General features: G+C 41.6%; 1 protein-coding gene across 1 annotated transcript in view; it reads right to left on the reverse strand.

Annotated features, from left to right (window-relative positions):
* The window catches only part of SYNE1 (spectrin repeat containing nuclear envelope protein 1), a 375,752-nt gene that overhangs the window by 172,037 nt on the left and 183,525 nt on the right, over positions 1–20,190 (reverse strand). The window contains exons 60-71 of the mRNA XM_054722584.1: positions 19,972–20,136; positions 14,631–14,803; positions 13,146–13,299; positions 12,138–12,281; positions 10,486–10,650; positions 6,691–7,008; positions 5,740–5,895; positions 5,405–5,575; positions 4,429–4,755; positions 2,940–3,092; positions 2,483–2,650; positions 364–540 (exon numbers count right to left, since the gene is read on the reverse strand). Coding sequence (XP_054578559.1) covers positions 364–540; positions 2,483–2,650; positions 2,940–3,092; positions 4,429–4,755; positions 5,405–5,575; positions 5,740–5,895; positions 6,691–7,008; positions 10,486–10,650; positions 12,138–12,281; positions 13,146–13,299; positions 14,631–14,803; positions 19,972–20,136 — 2,271 coding nt within the window. The remainder of the gene's footprint in view (positions 1–363; positions 541–2,482; positions 2,651–2,939; positions 3,093–4,428; positions 4,756–5,404; positions 5,576–5,739; positions 5,896–6,690; positions 7,009–10,485; positions 10,651–12,137; positions 12,282–13,145; positions 13,300–14,630; positions 14,804–19,971; positions 20,137–20,190) is intronic.

Below are 20,190 nucleotides of genomic sequence, written 5' to 3' on the forward strand. Positions count from 1 at the left end.
TCCTTTTATGAATGCACAAAAATATTAGAGTAGAATCTAGGCTGCATAGAGTTAAAAAATAATTATTCTGGAAATTATTTTAGTGTTATAGACTGGCAAATTAGAAAAAAATACTGGTGATTGTCAAATAAAAACAAAATTTAAGGAAATTTGACATTAATTCATGGAATAAAAGGATTGGGAGGAAGCAAATGTCTGAAAGCAAAAAGTTCTGTGTCCACAGAGACTGAAATCCGTGCTCCTGTCTGGACTGGCACCAGAACTATCCTGAAGGCTGAAGCATCTAAACTATTTACAACCCCCTGGATTGCACAGGCTTTCTCCTTGGTTCACGGTCCCTCCAGACCATGTGGTGGTCCTCACCCGCTGGGCGGTACTGCAGACGGCGGAGTAGCTGTCCTTCGTGCCCTGCAGGTGCGCCTGCACGTTTTGTGTCAGTTTCGCTTGGAGGTGCTCTGCACACTGGCTGATCAAAGTGTCGCCTTTAATTCTCAGGTTGTTCAGACGGTCTTCAAAGCCAGCAATTTCTTCCATCATTGCCTACAAAATGGGAACAGAGTTCTCGTAATTCCACCGTTAGTCTTTAAATAACCTATTTATTAAGCACAAGGCTTAAGAGGAAAATTTCACTGTTTAATGATATTTTTGAAAGAGTTTTGCAATTTACCTTGGTTACCATACAGCAAATGAAAAAAAAAATAGTATGTTTCAGAAATACTCCAATTGGAAGAATTGATGAAAATGATAGATTAAGTGATGATGAAGTAACCTTTTAATTAGTTCATGGATGATCTCAGCTAGAGAGATATCTGCTCCCTAGTACTGTTAACAGATAAAGGATGTTTATAAATTTTTCAGCTCTATCAATTATAATTCTGGTATAATTTCTACCTAAAATAGTCTAATTACTATTTAATTTACTAATATCCAATTTCTCTAATAACATCTGATTTACATAATAATCTAACAGCTAATTAATTTACATAATATCTAGTTTACATCACATAATATTTATACTAATAAAAATAACATTTACCACTTACCACTTATTAAGTACTTGCTATAGTCCAGGAACTATATAGAAGTCCTGAGAAGTGTGTATTATTGTCATTGCTTTTCAGATGAGGAGACTGATGCACCGGGAGATTATATAACACACTCAAGGTCACACAACTAGTGAATGGCAGAGCTCCAGGCTTGGGATCCACTCTGCCTGACCTCAGCTCATCCATCTCTATCTCCCTGTGTTCACTGGTGAGCTTTCTCATGGATCACTCAGAGAAGAGGAACCAGCTTTTTCAATCAGGGTTTAATTTCCTTATTGCTATATGGTACCAATAACAAGTGACACATTCCAGCACAAGGTGTCCTGGGTTGACACATCAATATCTCTGAGGGGACCCTAGTGGTCCCGCAGCAGCCTGGGGTCCATCACTTCATCCAATGGGGCTGCGTTAATGGTTATTGTATGCACCATATTTTACTGAGCCATGTGTCTTCGAGTTAGAATAGAGTCACTACATCATGAGGTTATTCGGGGAATGTTCTCGATGCCTAATAGAATATATCATATAATTAGTTTTCTACCCATATTTACTAAATAAAATGTTCTCCTACAGACACGGACCCTGAGCCCACAGGCATTAACCCTTTGCACTCGCTTGCTTTTTTCTCGATTCCTTTATTCTAATGCTAACCGTCTTGAGTCGCACTCGACATCCGAGTGCAAAAGGTTAATGGCTTTCTTTTGACACATCATGACTAAACTTCAGTTTCTTATTAAGGTCAGCAAGTTGCTCCATTAAATTGTGACCATATGACACCTGCCATCTGGCAGGTAGAATTACTAAAAATGCATATGAACGAAAATAAGAATGCCTCCTATCAGTACCATTTGTGGTTTACAAAAGTTTTCACAGACATTATCTCCTGTGATGCCCTCAACAGCTATGTGATGGGGCTGGTATCACTATGGCCCTTTACAGAGGAGGAGGAGGAGACTCATAAGCGTGTACCTGATACCTGTACAACTTTGTTAACCAGTGTCACCCCAATAAATTCAATAAAAAGGGGAAGAAGAGGAGGAGGCTCAGAGAGGCTAAGTTCTCCCAGCTGAGGAGAGAGTCTGGCTGGAGTCCAGACTTTCTGGTTACTCTTTCTGTATCCTATCTTTGGCTGTCCTTTTCTAAACTAAAGACAATCTTTCTGAAAATTTATTCCATATATATGAATTCTGCAATAAGAAACTATTAGCTGGGGAAAAATGCTAGTGTGTTCAGAGTTGAATGCCAGGATTCAGCTACTACTGAGTCATTTAAATATTGAATTCAACTGCTCTCAATCATCAGAGGTTCTTGGAACTCAGACTTGATTCTTTAATTACATTCATACAACCCGGAGGCGCGTGCGCGCGCACACACACACGCACGGCAAGGCTGTGGAGCCGTCCTGTGTTCTTCAGCTCTTTAGAGACCAGACGTACCTTGTGGTGGGCCAGTTGCTGGGTGATTGTCTCTAGGCTGCTTGTGTCCATGAGGTCGGGGGCCACCAGCCTGCCAGACATCTGCAGCAGCCACTTTTCCACCTCCTGGAGCTCACTGTTGTAGTCTTCATGGTCTTTGACCTTCACCTCGAGACTGTGAACATGCTCCTGCAAAGCCAGGTGCCTGTTAGAGTGACTTTCAAGCCAAAAAAAACACTCAAAACTGTTTTATATTTTGCAAAACCCAGTGCAACTCATAGGGTAGAAGGCCCATATAGCTAGCTCTAGTCTCACCACTAGGATCAGATAAAACACAAAAAAGTCAGTATGCCATCGAATAAAAGAAAAGATACTGACCCATCCCAGCCCTTAAATGTTTCTGACAAGAGAAAAAGGAGTCAGGCCCCCTTTTTGGCAAGTAAACACATTTTGTAGTGGATTCCTGCTATCGCCTTACCTTTCCTGCGCTGCAGAGGTCCTGATAGTCACTTTGAAGCTTATCGATCTTGTCCTTCAAAGCAACGTCCTGCACCAAGTCCAGAAGAGCATCACCTTTCTCTCTCACTGATTTCACCGACGGTTCATGGGACAGCACTGTTTGCTGAAGTGACTTGAATTACAAAGAAAAAAGAGAGAGCCAGCTCATCCGTGTGATCAAGGTGAACATACCCGTATGCCACGTGTGAGATGGTCTCCAATCAAGACTTATTTTATAAATCTATGAATGTAAGAAGGTAAAACATGAAAGGAATTAGGCTTTTTATGGCTAATATAGCTTTTAATTTTTTATATACTGATGAGAGAGAGAGAGAGAGAGAGAGAGAGAGAGAAGAGAGAGAGAGAGAGAGAAAATTCACTGATTTGCTTCTTGTATGTGCCCTGACCTGGGATTGAACCTGTAAGCTTGGAGTATCAGGAGGATGCTCTAACCAACGGAGTTACCTGGCCAGGGCCTAATATAGTTTTTAAACAGAGAGTAACACATTAACTAGTGTGGAGAGGGAAGCATGGGAAAGAATTGCATTTGACAAAACTTAACATTATTTCTATTTCCAGCTTCCATCCCATTCCTTTCAGCAGAGAAAAAAACTCAACACAGAACCAGGCACTATCTTTTTGAGTTCCTGAAGTCAACTGCAGCTTGAGGTGCATGTAAAGTTAGGGAGACAAGTTTCAGCTGCCAGGCTGCTGTCCTGGCTCACACACCATTTAAACATACCGAGAACACAGTGGTTCAATGACGCGCTGTCTGACTCGGTAGAAAAGCCAATGATGACATATTGGGTGGAGGAGGACAAAGCTTGGCAGGGAAACTTTTGATGTGAGTCATCTGACAGTTCTTAAAGACGACCGTTTAAATATTCAGGTCACATTTTGAACACAAATTATTCCACATATAGACTTCCATCATTGTCTCAAAAATTAAAATAGGTGAACTATCTCTATATCCTATAGAGCTAGCTATATTCACACCACCATTTGTTCTTTGAAAGATTAATTTCTAAGATGTCTAACTAGAGTTGGTGAAGTAGAACTTGTTTTCTTACCAATATGGTACCTCATTTTAAATTAACTGGAGACCAGCTTATAGGCCGTGGGTACCCAAAGATGAAGGGAAGACTACACGAAACAGATGAAATCTACAGGTGTGAGATCTTGAACCAGGAAGATTTATCTGGGGGATCCCTCTACCTGGATCACACTGTGAGAATAGTTCTCTACTCATTGATACAACCTTTGAATATCAGGCAAATATGGTTCCTGGATGGAAATAGAACTTATATGTAGTGTATCTGGCCACAAAAATCTACATCACTTTCCCCCAGTAGAACAGACACATTACGGACGTTTTCCACCTCCCACTAAGGGACACACAGGAATCCTCTCCCACCCACTCAGTCCCCAAATGCAACTCCTGAAACTGTCAGTGAGTAACAACACACTACCTTGTACTTAGATAACTGAGCCTTTTTCTCATATAATTCCATTTTGGGTTCCTCAGGAACGTGCAGGATTTCTTGGTATTCGGCGATCCACTGAGTAAGTGCTTTATATTTATCTGAGAATTCCTTTGCTAAATGAAGGCCTTTCTCCAGGGTCACATGCTCCTTCCGAACAGTGCTGGTCAGCTCGTTCAACTGCTCCACGTGACCATGGATCTCGCTTCTTAAACTGTCTGCCTCGCTGTCGTCCAGGTACGCCAAAGCCCTCTCCCCTTTCTCCCGGGCCGACTTCAGCAAACTGTGGCCTTTCTCCATGTCTTTTAGCAGACCCTGAGAAAGATAGTGAGTAGGAAGCAAATACTGAGTTAATACAAGGAAAAGCGACTTGAATTTCATTGTAACATGGACATTTTAACCTTATTTCATTCCTTTTAAAGAAAAGATGTACAAACCCACATTCTCGAGTCCACTATGGCCCCTTAAAAAAGTGTTTGGAGTTTCTAACCAGTTTTGACCCGCCAGGAATCAGGAATCCTCTTTTATTTACATCAATATAGGTTTTAAAATGTCTTAATCAATAGATCACTTCCAAATCAGTGCTTGGATACAGGACTGGGTGTTTATCTTATCCTCAGTAATATTCCTAAAGATCTGAGTCAAAGCTGTTAACGCACGGTGCCATCAATTTGAGATAAATTTCTGGTCTTGAAATTTTTAAGTGTTATACTGGAATTTAGTTAAGAATTTCGTGAGCAGCCATGTCCCAATCATTTAGGTGAGATCACATCACCAATAAGTGGAAGTCTGCTTTGGACCTTAAAGAGATAAGAACTTACTATTTAAGTGACATGATGAGCCAAGGACCACCCATCACACCGGGCAGGGATGAGCATGCGTCTCCCAATATCAACATGGGAGAAAGGAGCAGCTCAGTGAAAGGAGACAGGTTGAGAGACAAGTGTGACGTTGCCATGCCTACCTCCAACGTCTTCATCTTTTTCCCCATCATCGCTTTATCTACTTTATCAATTTTGGCAGCCACATTCTTGAAGTTTTTATGAGTCGAGTTGTACCAATGAGAATAGGAGCTTAGAGACGACTCGGCTTCCTCCAAACTCTGGATCTCTTCCTCCAGGGATTTTATTTGTTCCTTTGAAAAGAAGAAACAAAATGGAACTGTGAGTTAAAGACCCCCGCCAGTGCCCTTCGTGATAAGTACGCATCTTCCCCGGAAGGTAGGGAGTGGAAGGAGGAGCACTTTGGCCTGTGAAGTGCTCTGGCCGGCACCCAGCAGCCGGCGGCCCGCGCTCTCACCAGCACTTGGAGGAGAAGGGCCTGGTATCTGGACGTCAGCTGGGTGGCCTGGCAGCCCAGCCGGCTGCTCACGCGGCGCTCGTCCAGGATCTCCTGGGCTCTGGCTCCCACGTCCTCCACTTCGTCTCTGTAGGCGGCGATCTCTTCGTGCCACTTCTGAAAGGACGTCAACATTGCGGGGAAAGGGTTATTCTTAAGCATTGTTGAGGAAGACAAATATAGGTACCTTCTTAGTAGGAAATGATTCCAGTTCAAAAAATATCTAAAATTGTATATAGATACAACTGTATTAATCGGAAATGACTCCACTGTATGCTTAGAATATATTTATTCTGAGATGTAATTTTCAAAATGTGTCAGATGTAACTTTCATGAAAAATATAATAACATGATAAAAGCTATACTCTGAGTTTAAGTACTTCTCTGTATATATCCCACTTCCGTTCAAAATTGTTAAAGCAGAGTGGCATACATTTTTATATCTTCTGTTGTACTTAGATGCATTTTAAAATAGATGAATAATGAAAAACATCCAGAAGGCCTAAGCATTATTTAGATCATGTGCACCAGATCTGCATAAAAATCAGGATAAAACCAAATACCAAGTAGCATTTCAATGCACTATATTGGAATAATTTCATATCAGAACCATCAACTTACCTGGATTGCAATACTAGCATTTATATGTCTTTACAAAGCAAGGGAATAGGGCATAAGGAGCAGATATAAAATACTTCATTAAGTTATGTTTTATTAAAGACTCATTTAGGACTCTATTCATAATTGATGTTAGAATGCTCCATTGTAATTTACGTTAACTTTCTTGTCAAGCAGAAGATTTTGCAAAATTTAAACCTTGCACGGAAAAGAAATGACTAAATATGTTAATGAAACCCACTCTGCAAAGCACCTGCTACTTCGAGCAAGATCAGGCCACTTGCACTCATTTACCTTCATCTGATGTAACTGCGTCTCCTTGGCCGCCCGGCTGGACTGGCGACTAGTCCTGAGACTCACTTTCTCCTCCAGCATTCTCAGCCACCCGTCCACCTGCTGGAACTTCTGTTCCATCAGCCTGAGTTTGTTGAGGACATTATTGAACTGCGTCCGGGTCTCGGACAGTCTCTGCTGGTGAGCCTGCCACTCCTGCCGGAGAGACTCCAAAGCCCGGTCCTCCGTCTGGGGGAGGCCCGAGGGAATCACTTCCTCTCGGGCGTGCAGCACCGAGTTCAGCAGCGCCTGGCCCTCGGCGCAGCGCACCTGCAGCTCCTGCAGTGGAAAGGAATTCACATGCACACCTGCACAGCTGATCGCGCCTCACCCCAGCCAGCTGTGCCACCTGGAACTTCCCGTGAGAAAAAAACGGTTTTATGCTGTCTTACATAAAACAGCATGTACCTAACACCAAATATTATTTCCCAAGTCCGGAGAAAGATTTTCAAATATCTCCTATTAAAATAATCAACATATGCACATACATACAAATAGCACACACCTAGAAATATCTGTCTCAATCATCTTAGAAAGAGTTCCTGCAATTTGACTTTTCAGTTTTTTAGCAAAAACACTTGTGATTAAAGGGCTATTGTTTAAAAGAAGAATCTAGGCCTTTTATGGCTCATAATCTGTTTAAAGAGCCTAAGGCTTCTTGCTTTGATATTGAATGAAATCAGTTCTGGTTGAGACAGGAACAATGGGCCTTCTTTTTCCTGAGAAGACACACTTTGCCAAAGCTGAGCTCTAGGGAGTGTGTTGGCCAAGAAAAATTGGCCCAGAGGGTAACAGGGCATACAAACCTGGGAGGCAGAATGGTCACACCTGCCAATGGAATGCTCCAGGTGCAAATACATTTTCCTCCACCAAAGCATAAGCCCCAAAGTGTTAGTTACCCTACCAGTTCAGTATGAACCAACTATTGAAGAGCATAAACTATAATTTATAGAAAGAAAATCTAATATTTTAAAAGATACTGGCAAGACAATATTATATACTTATATTTCTTATCTTTCAAGAATCAACACTGATACTTGATCTGATCAACTAAAGCTGAAAGGAGCCACAGAAAAACTCACCACGCGTGTTAAAAGTGCCGGCATATTTAGTTAAAATACAGCATTACAAAAATATCTCATAGCAGTTCAAATCATTTGAAATTGCTGATAGCTGACTATTTTTACCTAAAAAAAAAATAGCACTCCCATTTGGTAGAAATGAATGGATAAATTTTTCCTCAGCTAAGATCTCACTTCAAGAATGTCATAATGTGAACACATAGATGGGAGAGAACTAGATGGTAAAATATTAATCAAAACAGCCACACACACAGACATTTTATTCCAAAGTTCTTAAAATATTTTAAATGTTAATTTTTTACTTTTAATCTCCTTCGTTAATTCAGGAGTTGGCAAGCTTTCTCGGTAAAGGGCTGGATAGTAAATATTTCAGGCTTTATGGGCCATATACTCTCTGCCATTGTAGCTCTGAAGTAGCAACAGATGGTACATAAATGAATGGGTGTGGCTGTGTCCCAGTAAAACTTTATTTTAAATACAGACACGTGGCTCTGGGCTGTCATTTATGCATCCTTGCCTTATGTTATTAATCTCCCCAACATATCACTCGTTCCATATTTTATAGCTGTTTTTGCTATTATACAAATCATCACTGTGGTATATACATTCTTATATGGTCCTTATCTTAAGTCTTCATTCTAAGGGGAAAAATATGGTCCAATAGTTTAAAAGTGTGTATGTCCTAATGGCCTTAAGCTTATACAAAAGTTTGTGAATTTGGTCCCCATTGCCGGCTGAGCCCACACCACTGCGCGGGTTATGGGACATCAAGATCCTGAAGACTGTCTGCTGGACAGTCTGAACATCACAATCCTCCACCACCTTTCTCTGCCACTGTCACCTTATCCCCTTTTGAACATTTGTGATGACTCAGAATAAGACAATGTAAGAATTAATGCACGGCGAACTGAGAGGTTGGAGTTGGGTTTGGGCCACATTACTGTTGACTAAAGGGAAACATTTCCTTCTCACCGGAACAAGAGAAGCATCTGCTGGTGAGGAGGAACTTATTGGCCCAGTTCCCACCCAGAAGCCTAGAGAGCTCAGCATTTGCTTTTGCCAAGTGTCTGGAGAGAAGTGCAGAGAGGGGTTATTCAGCAAAAACACAGTCAGCTCTCCTAAAATAAATTACGCCTGCTAAACCTGGCAGACCGACTATCCTACTACTTTAAAACAGAATGGATGAGATCCTTACATAAATGAATGAAATTATGACTTCTACTATATATTTATTTTATGAATGAAACATCATTTAAGTATTTTCCCCATCCCATGTAACAACTCTATGGAAAAAAACTGAATCAAAGAAGTTTCCTCTTGCCGGAAGTCACTCCGTCAGGTCTCACCAAGGATAAGAGTCCAAACTTTCTAATCCCAATCTTGTGTTCCTACGACACTCCCTGAGACCTCTTGAAATAGTCAGGAATTTAATTAATTGATTAATTTTTTAAAAATATTTTTATTGAATTCAGAGAAAGGGAGAGGGACAGAGAGAGAAACATCAATGACGAGAGATAGAATCATTGATTGCCTACCTCCTGCATGCCCCACATGTGGAATGGAGCCCACAACCCGGGCACGTGGCCCTGACGGGAATCGAACTGTGACCTCCTGGTTCATAGGTCGATGCTCAACCACAAAGCCATGCCAGCTGGGCGAAATAGCCAGGAATTTTAAATCCAGTAATAACCATCTCAGTCCCTGCCTTTTCTACCTGTACAACCTGTAGGTACATCTTGCCCAATCCTGAACCAATTCTGCTGAGGGCTGACAGCATGCCAGTAAGTTCCAACACAAAGAGGACAGGGTCTGGAGTTATCTCATTGGCCTTTCCTCATTCTCCACTGTATATGCTTAGTGGCCCCTTCTTGAGACACCTCCCAACCCCTACCTATCTCTCTGGGTAAGAGTAAAGGCCTCTCTGATGCTCCCAGGGGATTCCTTGCTTTACTTTATTACTGCCCTCATCATGTTGTTTATAATGATCTACCAATGAGTCTGCATTTCTTACTAGATTATAGTTCCTTGAAGGCAGCAATACTATTTTAATAATTTTTACCTGCAGTAGCCAGCCAAGTGTCTGTATTATATTAGATATTCAATAAATGCTGAACGGTAAATAAGTCAAGTGGTTAGGACCACTTTCCCACTAGGTCTGCCATCTCACCCTGAATCTCAGCCTGTTGCCTGGGCACCAGCACTTTCTCTAGCTCCTCTAACTTCTTCTAGGACTCTGACCTTGAACCTAAATCCTCAGCGATGGAGATTTTGGTTGAAACCAGATGGTGCCACCAGTTTGACTTTAAAAAGTATTACGTTCTATTAGCTCCAGATGCAGCATACTATATCTAAATGAATCCTCTAAGAAACAACAGGCAGGTGGGCCAGCCAACACTATAAGTTAGACCACTAGCCACCCCTGCCAGAGGCCACCATCACAGCTGAACAAATTGCTCCCGCCCCAGTCTTGGTGAATGTAAATCACCTGCTACATGATATCAACTAGCACATACTACTGAGGTCCCAGAATGTTCTAGATCAGACTTTACTAGAGTGTCATTTAATATGTATCAGCTATGTACAGGATTCAAGGTCATGTCAACTTCTCGATGCTTAAAAGAATAATTCCATATTCAGAATGAAAGTGATTTGTTTTAAGATAAAACAAACTTACCTGAAGATCCCGCAATGTGGTTTCATGAGTATGAGTATCACCTTCAAGAACTGAGTATCGTTCCAGCTTTTCTTGTTCTTGCTCCAGCCAAACTTCAAATGCCTTGAGGTCTCTCTGATACTCTTGGTGCAGGCGAACTAGTTTTTCAGACTTCGTTACTGCTTCCTGTCATTAGCATTTAAGATGGGAATATAATAAATATTACATGCAGTTTCAATGTACAGTAAGAATTCTTTGTTGGAATTTTAGAAAATCATGATTATTAGATCATTGGAAGATGGTTTTCTAGAAGAATGAAGTTTCAAGACTTATATTAAAATATTTTAAAATAATATTAGGATTAAAAGAAGTTTTAAAGATCATTTTGTTGAGTTAACTTCCTGATCTCTGAACTCCTTATGAAGGGTAGCATCAACATGCCAAAAAAAAATGAATTAACTTTACTTGTCACAAAAATACACTTTTGCACCCTAGCTGGTTTGGCTGAGTGGATAGAGAGTCAGCCTGTGGACTGAAGGGTCCCAAATTCGATTCCAGTCAAGGACACATGCCTGGGTTGTGGGTTCGATCCTGAGTGGGGGGCGTGCAGGAGGCAACCAATCAGTGAATCTCTCTCATCATTGATGTTTCGATCTCCCTCTCCCTCACTCTTCCTCTCTGAAATCAATAAAAATATTAAAAAATAATACACTTTTGCTTATGAAGAAAACTGAAATTCTTATTTATTATTTTAAGTAAGAATTTAAACTCACTGTGGACTGATTTTTTCATGTACTTTATCTAATAAAGTAGGATGTGCTTTGAAAAGTTACTTTTATTTTATGTGAGAGGACTAAATGAAGAACGATATTATTGATGCAGATTCCCTGCTTTAGAAAACTCTCAGTACCAGCCACACTAAGGCATTTATACATCTTTATTATAATGCTGTTCAAAAGTTTTCTTTTTTAAAAAATATATGTTTATTGATTTCAGAGAGGAAGGCAGAGGGAGAGAAATAGAAACATCAATGATGAGAGAGTCATTGATCGGCTGCCTCCTGCACACCCAACACTGGGGATCAAGCCTGCAACCCAAGCATGTGCCCTGACCGGGAATTGAACCGGGACCTCCTGGTTCATAGGTCAACACTCAACCACTGAGCCATGCTGGCCAGGCCAAAATTTTTCTTAATTTGGTAAATATCTAGGAATTCTTATTTGAGAAACATTTTGTTTTAGTAACTTTAAAAAAATATATTTTATTGATTTTTTACAGAGAGGAAGGGAGAGGGAGAGTTAGAAACATCAATTAGAGAGAAACATCAATCAACTGCCTCCTGCACACCCCCTACTGGGGATGTGCCCGCAACCAAGATACATGCCCTTGACCAGAATCAAAACTGGGACCCTTGAGTCCACAGGCCGATGCTCTATCCACTGAGCCAAACTGGTTAGGGCTAGTAACTTTATTTGATAGTTGTTGTTTTTTTTTGTTTTTTTCCCAGTGGTTGACTTAAAGTATTAAGGTTTATTTTGCTGTCTGCTATATAATTTTCTTCTATCTGCTTCCACAAATCCATCATTTACAAAAGTAAATGAGTCTGTAAGTAAGCACAGATCCAAGCATTCCTACGCCAGTGAGTGAGTCTGCATGGAACAGGTTAGCCATACCTTGGCTCTCTCCCTGATGGCTCTGTATCGTTCCTGCAGATCCTGGAGCTCTAACTGGGTGACATAGTGTTCCGTCATGCCATCTCCTTTGACTTCAATGGTTTCCAGCAAGCTGCTGTGACTCAGCACTTCTTCATTTAATAACTAGAGAATATTTAAAACATAATCATGGAGTTACCACATATACCATCATATCAGTGATACTGATAATATTAATATACTTTAAAATATATTTTTTTATTGATATTAGAGAGGAAGGAAGAGGAAGAGAGAGATGGAAACATCAATGATGAGAATCACTGAATGCTGCCTCCTGCATGCCCCCCACTGGAGATCGAGCTCAGAACCTGGGCATGTACCCTAACTGGGAATTGAACAGTGACCTTCAGGTTCAAAGGTCGATGCTCAACCATTGGACCATGCCAGTCGGGTAATATTAAGATATCTAACTGTATAGTTGACAAGTGATCTCAGGTTATCTATTTGTAGATAGATAGATAGATAGATAGATAGATAGATAGATAGATCTATCCATCTGTATATTTGAGTGTGTGTGTGTGTTATTGTTGGAATACTACTATATATAAAAAAGATTTAGGAACATACCCCAATATTTATCTATGTACTTACCTATTTAAAAATTTTTACATGTAGTACTGTACTAATACAAGCATTATGAAAAGTACGTGAAAGTAGAAATACGAAAGTGGTAAAAAGAAAGCATTTTATTTCCTAATAATGAGTAATCTAAAGATATTACAAGTTGCCAAATTTTAAATAATCTGTATTATAAAACACAGGTCATCGAGATTTTCCTGGAAGAGAAACTTTTCACCCACAAACAAAAGTCTGGCTTCAGAAGCCATTTGAAATGATAGCACAAGCCCCAAATAATTTCCTTCTGTGTAAAGCCTGATCTTACCATCCAAGTGATCACATGTTTGCACGACGGAGGCATTCTGAAGAAGCCCCCCAGAGAACAACTGGAATGAGAAATCCAGCGCCCACCTTGGCTTTCCCGAGAGCAGCTATCTTCTCGCGCAGTTCTGCGCACGGCCTTTCCAATTCGTTCAAGCTGACTTCCACACTGTCCATCCAACTGGAAAACTGCCGGACGTCATCCTGGTAACTTGTCCACTTAGAGAGAGCTCCTTCCAGTTGACTGAAAGGTATGTGGAAGGACAACAGTCTGTACAAAGAAGCTGGGGTGGTGTCTGCCCTGGCCACTCCACCCGCAGGAAGTGCACAGGGTGATCAGGAAGGGGTAGGCTTGGGCTGGCTTATCAAAGCTGGGTACCTGGCAAACAGTTTTAGGAGGCCAGGGACAGTTAAGTCAAGACCCCAGGCAGAAAGTGGGGCTGGATATAAAACCTGGAGTCAGTACTTCGGTCACAGGAGATGCTAGGAGCACCTTTAGGGCACAGCTGGGAGAGATCCCCCGAGTGAGACTTTTACGGAGCCAAGCAAGACTGCGGGCAGGGAGAGAACCAATACTTAACTCCATCAATGTGAGCAGGACGTTCAGGGGAGAGGGAAAAGGAATTAATAAAAGAAGGAAGAACTGAGCAAGAACAAGCATGGTAACTATCTAACATGAGATTTAAAATCAGAGAATTACAGTGGGAAAGTAGGGTAACATTTCCTGAATTAATCTAATGATTAAAACCTAATGGTTTCTCTTACATATATTAAGTACTTCCTTCTCTCAATGTGGGGGTTATATTTTAACTCCCTTGATCATTTGTGCCTCATTTTACTGCTCTGCTTTGGGTGCTTTGTAGTTAACCCAGGTGTACCCCGGACCACACCACTGCAGTGACCATAGACTTCTCATCGCCTGCTCCATGCACACTCTGGTCCCTGTGGCCTCTCAGCTTCAGGGCTTTCTTTCCATATAAGTAAGAAGGGCCAGGGATTGTTGACCCTGCAGCCTGCCACTGCCCTCCTGACTCCTGGGAGTTTATTTACAAATTCTCCAGCTGCCCTGTTCTTGGGCGGGGCAACTCTGAGACACATGTTCTTCTCTGGCTTCCAGCACTGCTTGGGCAGGATTCAGTTCCAGCTGCCCACATGCCCTTTATTGGCTGCCTGTCCTTCCTCATCTCTTTCCCACCCCCTACTGGCTGATCTCCCAAGGAAACTACTGGATTTTAACTAATATATCTTTACATGATGAAACATTTATCTATCTTTGCCTTCTTAAGCAGTGACAACAATAAGCTAAACATGCAGTTATAGCACACAAGGCATAGTATTGCAAATGACCTAAATGCAAGATTGTACCTGCCAGTTTCTTTTGTTCTAATAAGAAAAAAGAAAAGGGAAGGATGGATGGATGGATGGATGGGAGGGAGGGAGAGGGAGAGCGAGAGAGAGAGAGAGAGAGAGAGAGAGAGAGGGAGCCTGCCCCAGGAACACAGTGCTACTATGAGTAAGTGATGACACTGATCTTTCGGCCACGGCTTTGCAGTAGTGAGCTTTAGTTTCTCTTACCTTTTGCAACGGATGGCTGCAGACAAAAGGGAAGCCCACACATCCTTCACACTCTGCAGCTGCTGCTGAAGAGCAGGGATGCCTTCTGGAGCCGTGCTCTGCAGGACGGATTCCCCTCTGGTCACGATCATTTTCATCTGGATCTCCTTTTCCTGTTTCACTGATAATAGAGACTGTAAAAGCAAACATGGAAGTCATTTGTCATTGGCATGTTTAACATTTCTGGTCTTAAATATTTCAGAGATAGAGATTAAACATGGCGGTCCAGTAAGTGAATGCTCCACAGACACACTCCCAGGACCAAACTAGAATAACAACTAAAATATAAAAAAATCCTAAATAATCAACTGAAGACTTGCTGGAGAGAACCCTGATAACCAAGGATGAAAAGTGGAGACCGCAAAGAGACTGGTAGGAAGGGCAGAGGTGGGAAAGGGATGGACAGGCTCTCACAGAGAACAGGTGAAGTTCTGGATTTATATCTCAGCTGTCGGGGGTTGTCACTGAGAACTCTGGGGTCTAATCCCTCAGCTTGGCCCCCCAGTATAGAGCACCAGAACTGAGAAAAATGCCCACATAACATCTGGCTGTGAAAAGCAGCATGGTTGCTGTCTGTCAGGAAAAGATGGTTAGAAATGCAGGCACCCTCTTAAGGGGCCAATGCACAAAATTCCATGTGCAGCCATTCACCTTGTGCTCCAGCAGAGGGAAGACAGAGTGGACTGGAGCTATGTGAGCCGAAGGCAGGGTTGGGAGCTACTGGAGTTAGAGGTCAGAAGGCAGACACCTGGTTTCCTGTACTGAGTCATTCCCATATGCTGCGGAAGTCATCTTTCTCACACAGACATTTGCTCTCCAGGCAGTTTTGCCCGGGGGTGGGGGGGGGGGGGGGGGGGACAATTGACCCACCCTATTGGAAAACACCTTGCCCCACAGTCCTGGAAGTTAATTGTTATTCTCACTCTTTTAAGAGATGTCTGCTATCACCCCTCTTATTCAACATAGTACTGGAAGTCCTAGCCACAGCAATCAGACAAGAAGAAGAAATAAAAGACATCCAAATTGGAAAGAAGGAAGTAAAAGTCTCATTATTCACAAATGACATGATATTGTACACAGAAAACCCTAAAGACTCCACCAAAACACTACTAGATTTAACAAATAAATTTGGCAATGTAGCAGGATACAAAATCAACACCCAAAAATCAATGGCTTTTTTATACACCAATAATGAATTCTCAATAAGAGAAACTAAACAAACAATCACATTTACCACTGCAACAAAAAAAATTAAGATACTTAGGAATAAACTTAACCAAGGAGGTAAAAGATTTGTACTCCAAAAAAAAAAAAAATAGAGAAAGATATAAACAAGTGGAAGAATATACTGTATTTATGGATTGGTAGAATTAACATCATTAAAATGTCCATACTACACAAAGCAATCTACAGATTCAATGCAATCTGTATTAAAATACCAACAGCATATTTCACAGATCTATAACAAATACACCCAAAATTTATATGGAACCAAAAAAGACTCTGAATAGCTACAGCAATCTTGAGAAAGAAGAACAAAGTTGGAGTAATCACAATACCAGATATCAAGTTATACTACAAAGCCACTGTAATCAAAACAGCCTGGTACTGGCATAAGAACAGACATATAGATCAATGGAACAGAACAGAGATCCCAGAAATCAACCCAAGCCATTACGCTCAATTAATATTTGACAAAGGAGGCAAGAGCATGCAATGGAGTCAAGATAGTCTCTTCAATAAATGGTTTTGGGAAAATTGGACAGATACATGCAAAATAATTGAACTACACTACCAACTTATACCATACCCAAGAATAAACTCAAAATGGATAAGAGACTTAAATGTAAGTCATGAAACCATAAAGATCCTAGAAGAAACCCTAGGCAGCAAAATCTGAGACATCTCTCCTTGCAATATATTTATAGATACATCTCCTAGGGCAAAGGAAACTAAGGAGAAAATAAACAAATGGGACTATGCTAGAGGCTAGGAACAGTAGTTAGATAATAAATGCAGGAGGTCCAGCAAAAGGTTGATGGACACCTTCAGCAGGGCTGAAGATCTGCATATGATTGCCTGCTGCCAGACAGCTGAGGGCAGTTTCCCCCAACCTGATGGTCCTTTATTATTTACCAGGCCTTACCTTTGATATGTATATCTGCTTTGCTAGAGGGAAAAATGTGTGAATAAAAAGCCCTGGGTGCGGTGATTCTAGGAGCTTAGTCACTAGAATTAAGTTCCAGTTGGGCCCTCCAAAATGCCTTCCAAATTCATATTTCTTGTCTAGTCTCTTTAATCCATTTATGCACAGCCCCTTTTCCAGATTCTTGAACCCTTGTAGATGCTGAGAAAGACCCCAGCAGGACTACATCAAAATAAAAAGCTTCTTTACAGCAAAAGAAACCATCAACAAAACGAAAAGGGAGCCCACTGTGTGGGAGAACATATTTGGCAATGATACATCTGATAAAGTGTTAATATTCAAAATATCTAAGGAACTCACACAACTTAACAAAAGGAAGACAAACAATACAATTAAAAAATGGGCAACGTGTCTAAATAGACACTTCTCCAAAGTGGGCATACAGATAGATGGCCAAAAGATATATGAAAAAATGTTCAAAGTCGCTGATCATCAGAGAGATGCAAATTAAAACAACAATGAGGTATCACCTCACACCTGTCAGAATGACTGCCATCAACAAATCAACAAATGACAAGTGCTGGCGAGGATGTGGAGAAAAGGGAATCCTAGTACACTGCTGGTGGGAATGCAGATTCCATAACAGCCATTATGGAAAACAGTATGGAGTTTCCTCAAAAAATTAAATATGGAACTGTCATTTGACCTAGTGATCCCACTTCTAGGAATATATCCTAAGAAACCTGAAGCACCAATCAGAAAGAATGTATGCACCCCTATGTTCATAGCAGCACAATTTATAATAGCTAAGAACTGGAAATAGCCCAAGTGCCCATCAGTAGACGAGTGGATAAAAAAAGCTGGAGGCTAGGAACAGTAGTTAGCATAATAAATGCAGGAGGTCCAGCAAAAGGTTGATGGACACCTTCAGCAGGGCTGAAGATCTGCATATGATTGCCTGCTGCCAGATAGCTGAGGGCAGTTTGGTACATTTATACCATGGAATACTATGCAGCAGTAAAAAAGAAGAATCTTTTACTCTTTGAGACAGTAGGGAGGGATCTGGAGAGTATCGTGCTAAGTGAAATAATCAGTAAGAGTATTGTGCTAAGTGAAATAAGTCAATAAGAGAAAGACAGGTATCACATGATCTCACTCATATGTGCAATCTAAGTAACAAAATTAACTGATGAACGGAGTGGCTCCAGAGACACGGAAGCATAGAACAGAGTGTGGAATCTCGGAGGGAAGGTGCGGGAGGGTGGGTGGGTGGAAGGTAATCAACCAAAGAGCTTGTATGCATGTATGCATAACCCAAGGACATAGACAATAGGGTGGTGAAGGCCTGAGGCAGGGGGCAGGGGCAGGGGCGAGCTGGAGGGGATCAATAGGGGAAAAAAGGGAACATATGTAACACTTCCAACAATAAAGATTAAATATATATATTTCAGAGCTCCTGAATATTGTAGAATGATGTTCAATTGTGTTGAGCCTTGGACCTCTCAGGCTGATCAGGGAAGGATGGGAGAGTCACCTGCTGGTGAGTGGCAATAAGCGGTCACTTGTCACCTGCTGGTCTCCAGGGGGCCTTGACTTTGCAGCTCTTAACACTTTTCGGAATATCCCTTCTTTCCACCAAAGTTTTATTTTACTGGTTTTTGCTAAGAGACCAATAGACTAGAGTGGAATTCATGAATTCTCAAAAGTCACAGGATGGAGAACTTTATAAATGTGAAGGCCTCTAGCCCAACAAAGAAAGAACTGTAACTTATTTATTTATTTATCTTTTGTTAATCCTCACCCTAGGATATTTTTCCATTGGTCTCTAGAGAGAGTGGAAGAGACAGAGAGAGACATTGGTGTGAAAGAGACACATCAATTGGTTGCCTCCTGTATGTGCCCCAACTGGAACCAGGGATCGAGTCTGTAACCAAGATACGTACCCTTGGCTAGAATCAAACCCTCAACCCTTCAGTCCACGGGCTGATGCTCTATCCACTGAGCCAAACTGGCCAGGGCTATAATTTATTCTATATATTATCAATTTATGTATTTCAAGTTCTTCAAAGGCGCTCATCTTTTTATTTAACAAGGAAGTTTGAATCAAAGTTACAAAACTGGTGTTATCACCTAAAAGGCAAGCTTCTTCTCTCTCCCTAATCTGGGCCTGCCAACCTGTGCAGAGTCAGCCTCAGCAGCTCACTGCCATCATGAAGGGACTGCTGGCTTTTCTCCCTCACCATGCTATTTGTTTACTCTGGCTTTTGCTCCTGTGGCACCATTCTCAAGTACCAGTTTAGGTTTCGGACTTCTTGAGAAACCTGCTCTGGCTCTCAAGCCCATCCCTCCTGCCTGGTTCCACTCCGTGCCTATAACCATAACCCTATCTGCTGTTACTGCTCTCTGTGCTTCAGCCACAGTGAAATCCTTGAGGACAAAGATGATACTTTATCCCTTTTTGAATCCTTGGTACTAAGACAGAGTTACAGTCTCCTAGAAGACACCCAGCATATGCAGGAGAGAAGAATGAATAAAGAATCCTTGTTTTGCCATAAATGGAAGATAGAACTAATGTGTTGGGATGGGAGAGTTGACTAAATGATGTGGGCAGGCAAGTGAATTGAACAAGATGAAAAACGTCCGGCCCTACAAAATGGCTCATTGAAATATTTTCTCAGAATAGATGTGTCCGTGATGTGATTCGAAACTAGCCTCTTAACCGGCTACCCAGCAAATAGCCACACGTGGGTTATTTTATTTTTGTGAAGCATTATGTGTGAACCTGGAAGGCTTAGGCTAGCTCGCCCTACGTGAAAAGAGCTTTCTGAGATGTCCCGGGGCGGGAGTGTGATGCAGCAACACCAGGCAGGTGGAGACTTAAGACATTTTGAGGTCCTGGCTGGATGGCTCAGTTCGTTGGAACAGCATCCCATACACCAAACAGTTGTGGGTTTGATTCTCGGTCAGGGCACATACCTAGGTTGTAGTTTTAATCCCTGGTTTCAGGAGGCAACTGATCGTTTCTCTCTCACATTGATGCGTCTCTCTCTCTCACTCTCTAAAAATCAATAAAACATATCCACAGGTGAGGATAAAAAAATAAATTTTGAGAAAAACAGATTCTGTCAATTAGAGTTATTTTCTAAAGATGCATACCTCCAGCTTGAGCATCCTGCTGTCCAGCACGCTCTTGTCGGAGGTTGGGTGGCAGTAAGACTCCAGCATGTGAACCACGTCCGTCATCCAGTCTTGCAGCTCTTTCACCCCGAGGGAGAACTGACTGTGTTCTGCAACAATTCTATCCAGTCTCGACACTTTCTCCTGGAAACGACAGGCAGACATGCGTTTCCCACTGTCCGTTCCACAGAGACCTCA

The sequence above is a fragment of the Eptesicus fuscus genome, chromosome 10 (genome assembly GCF_027574615.1).
Source record: "Eptesicus fuscus isolate TK198812 chromosome 10, DD_ASM_mEF_20220401, whole genome shotgun sequence".
Classification (NCBI taxonomy): Eukaryota; Metazoa; Chordata; class Mammalia; order Chiroptera; family Vespertilionidae; genus Eptesicus; species Eptesicus fuscus.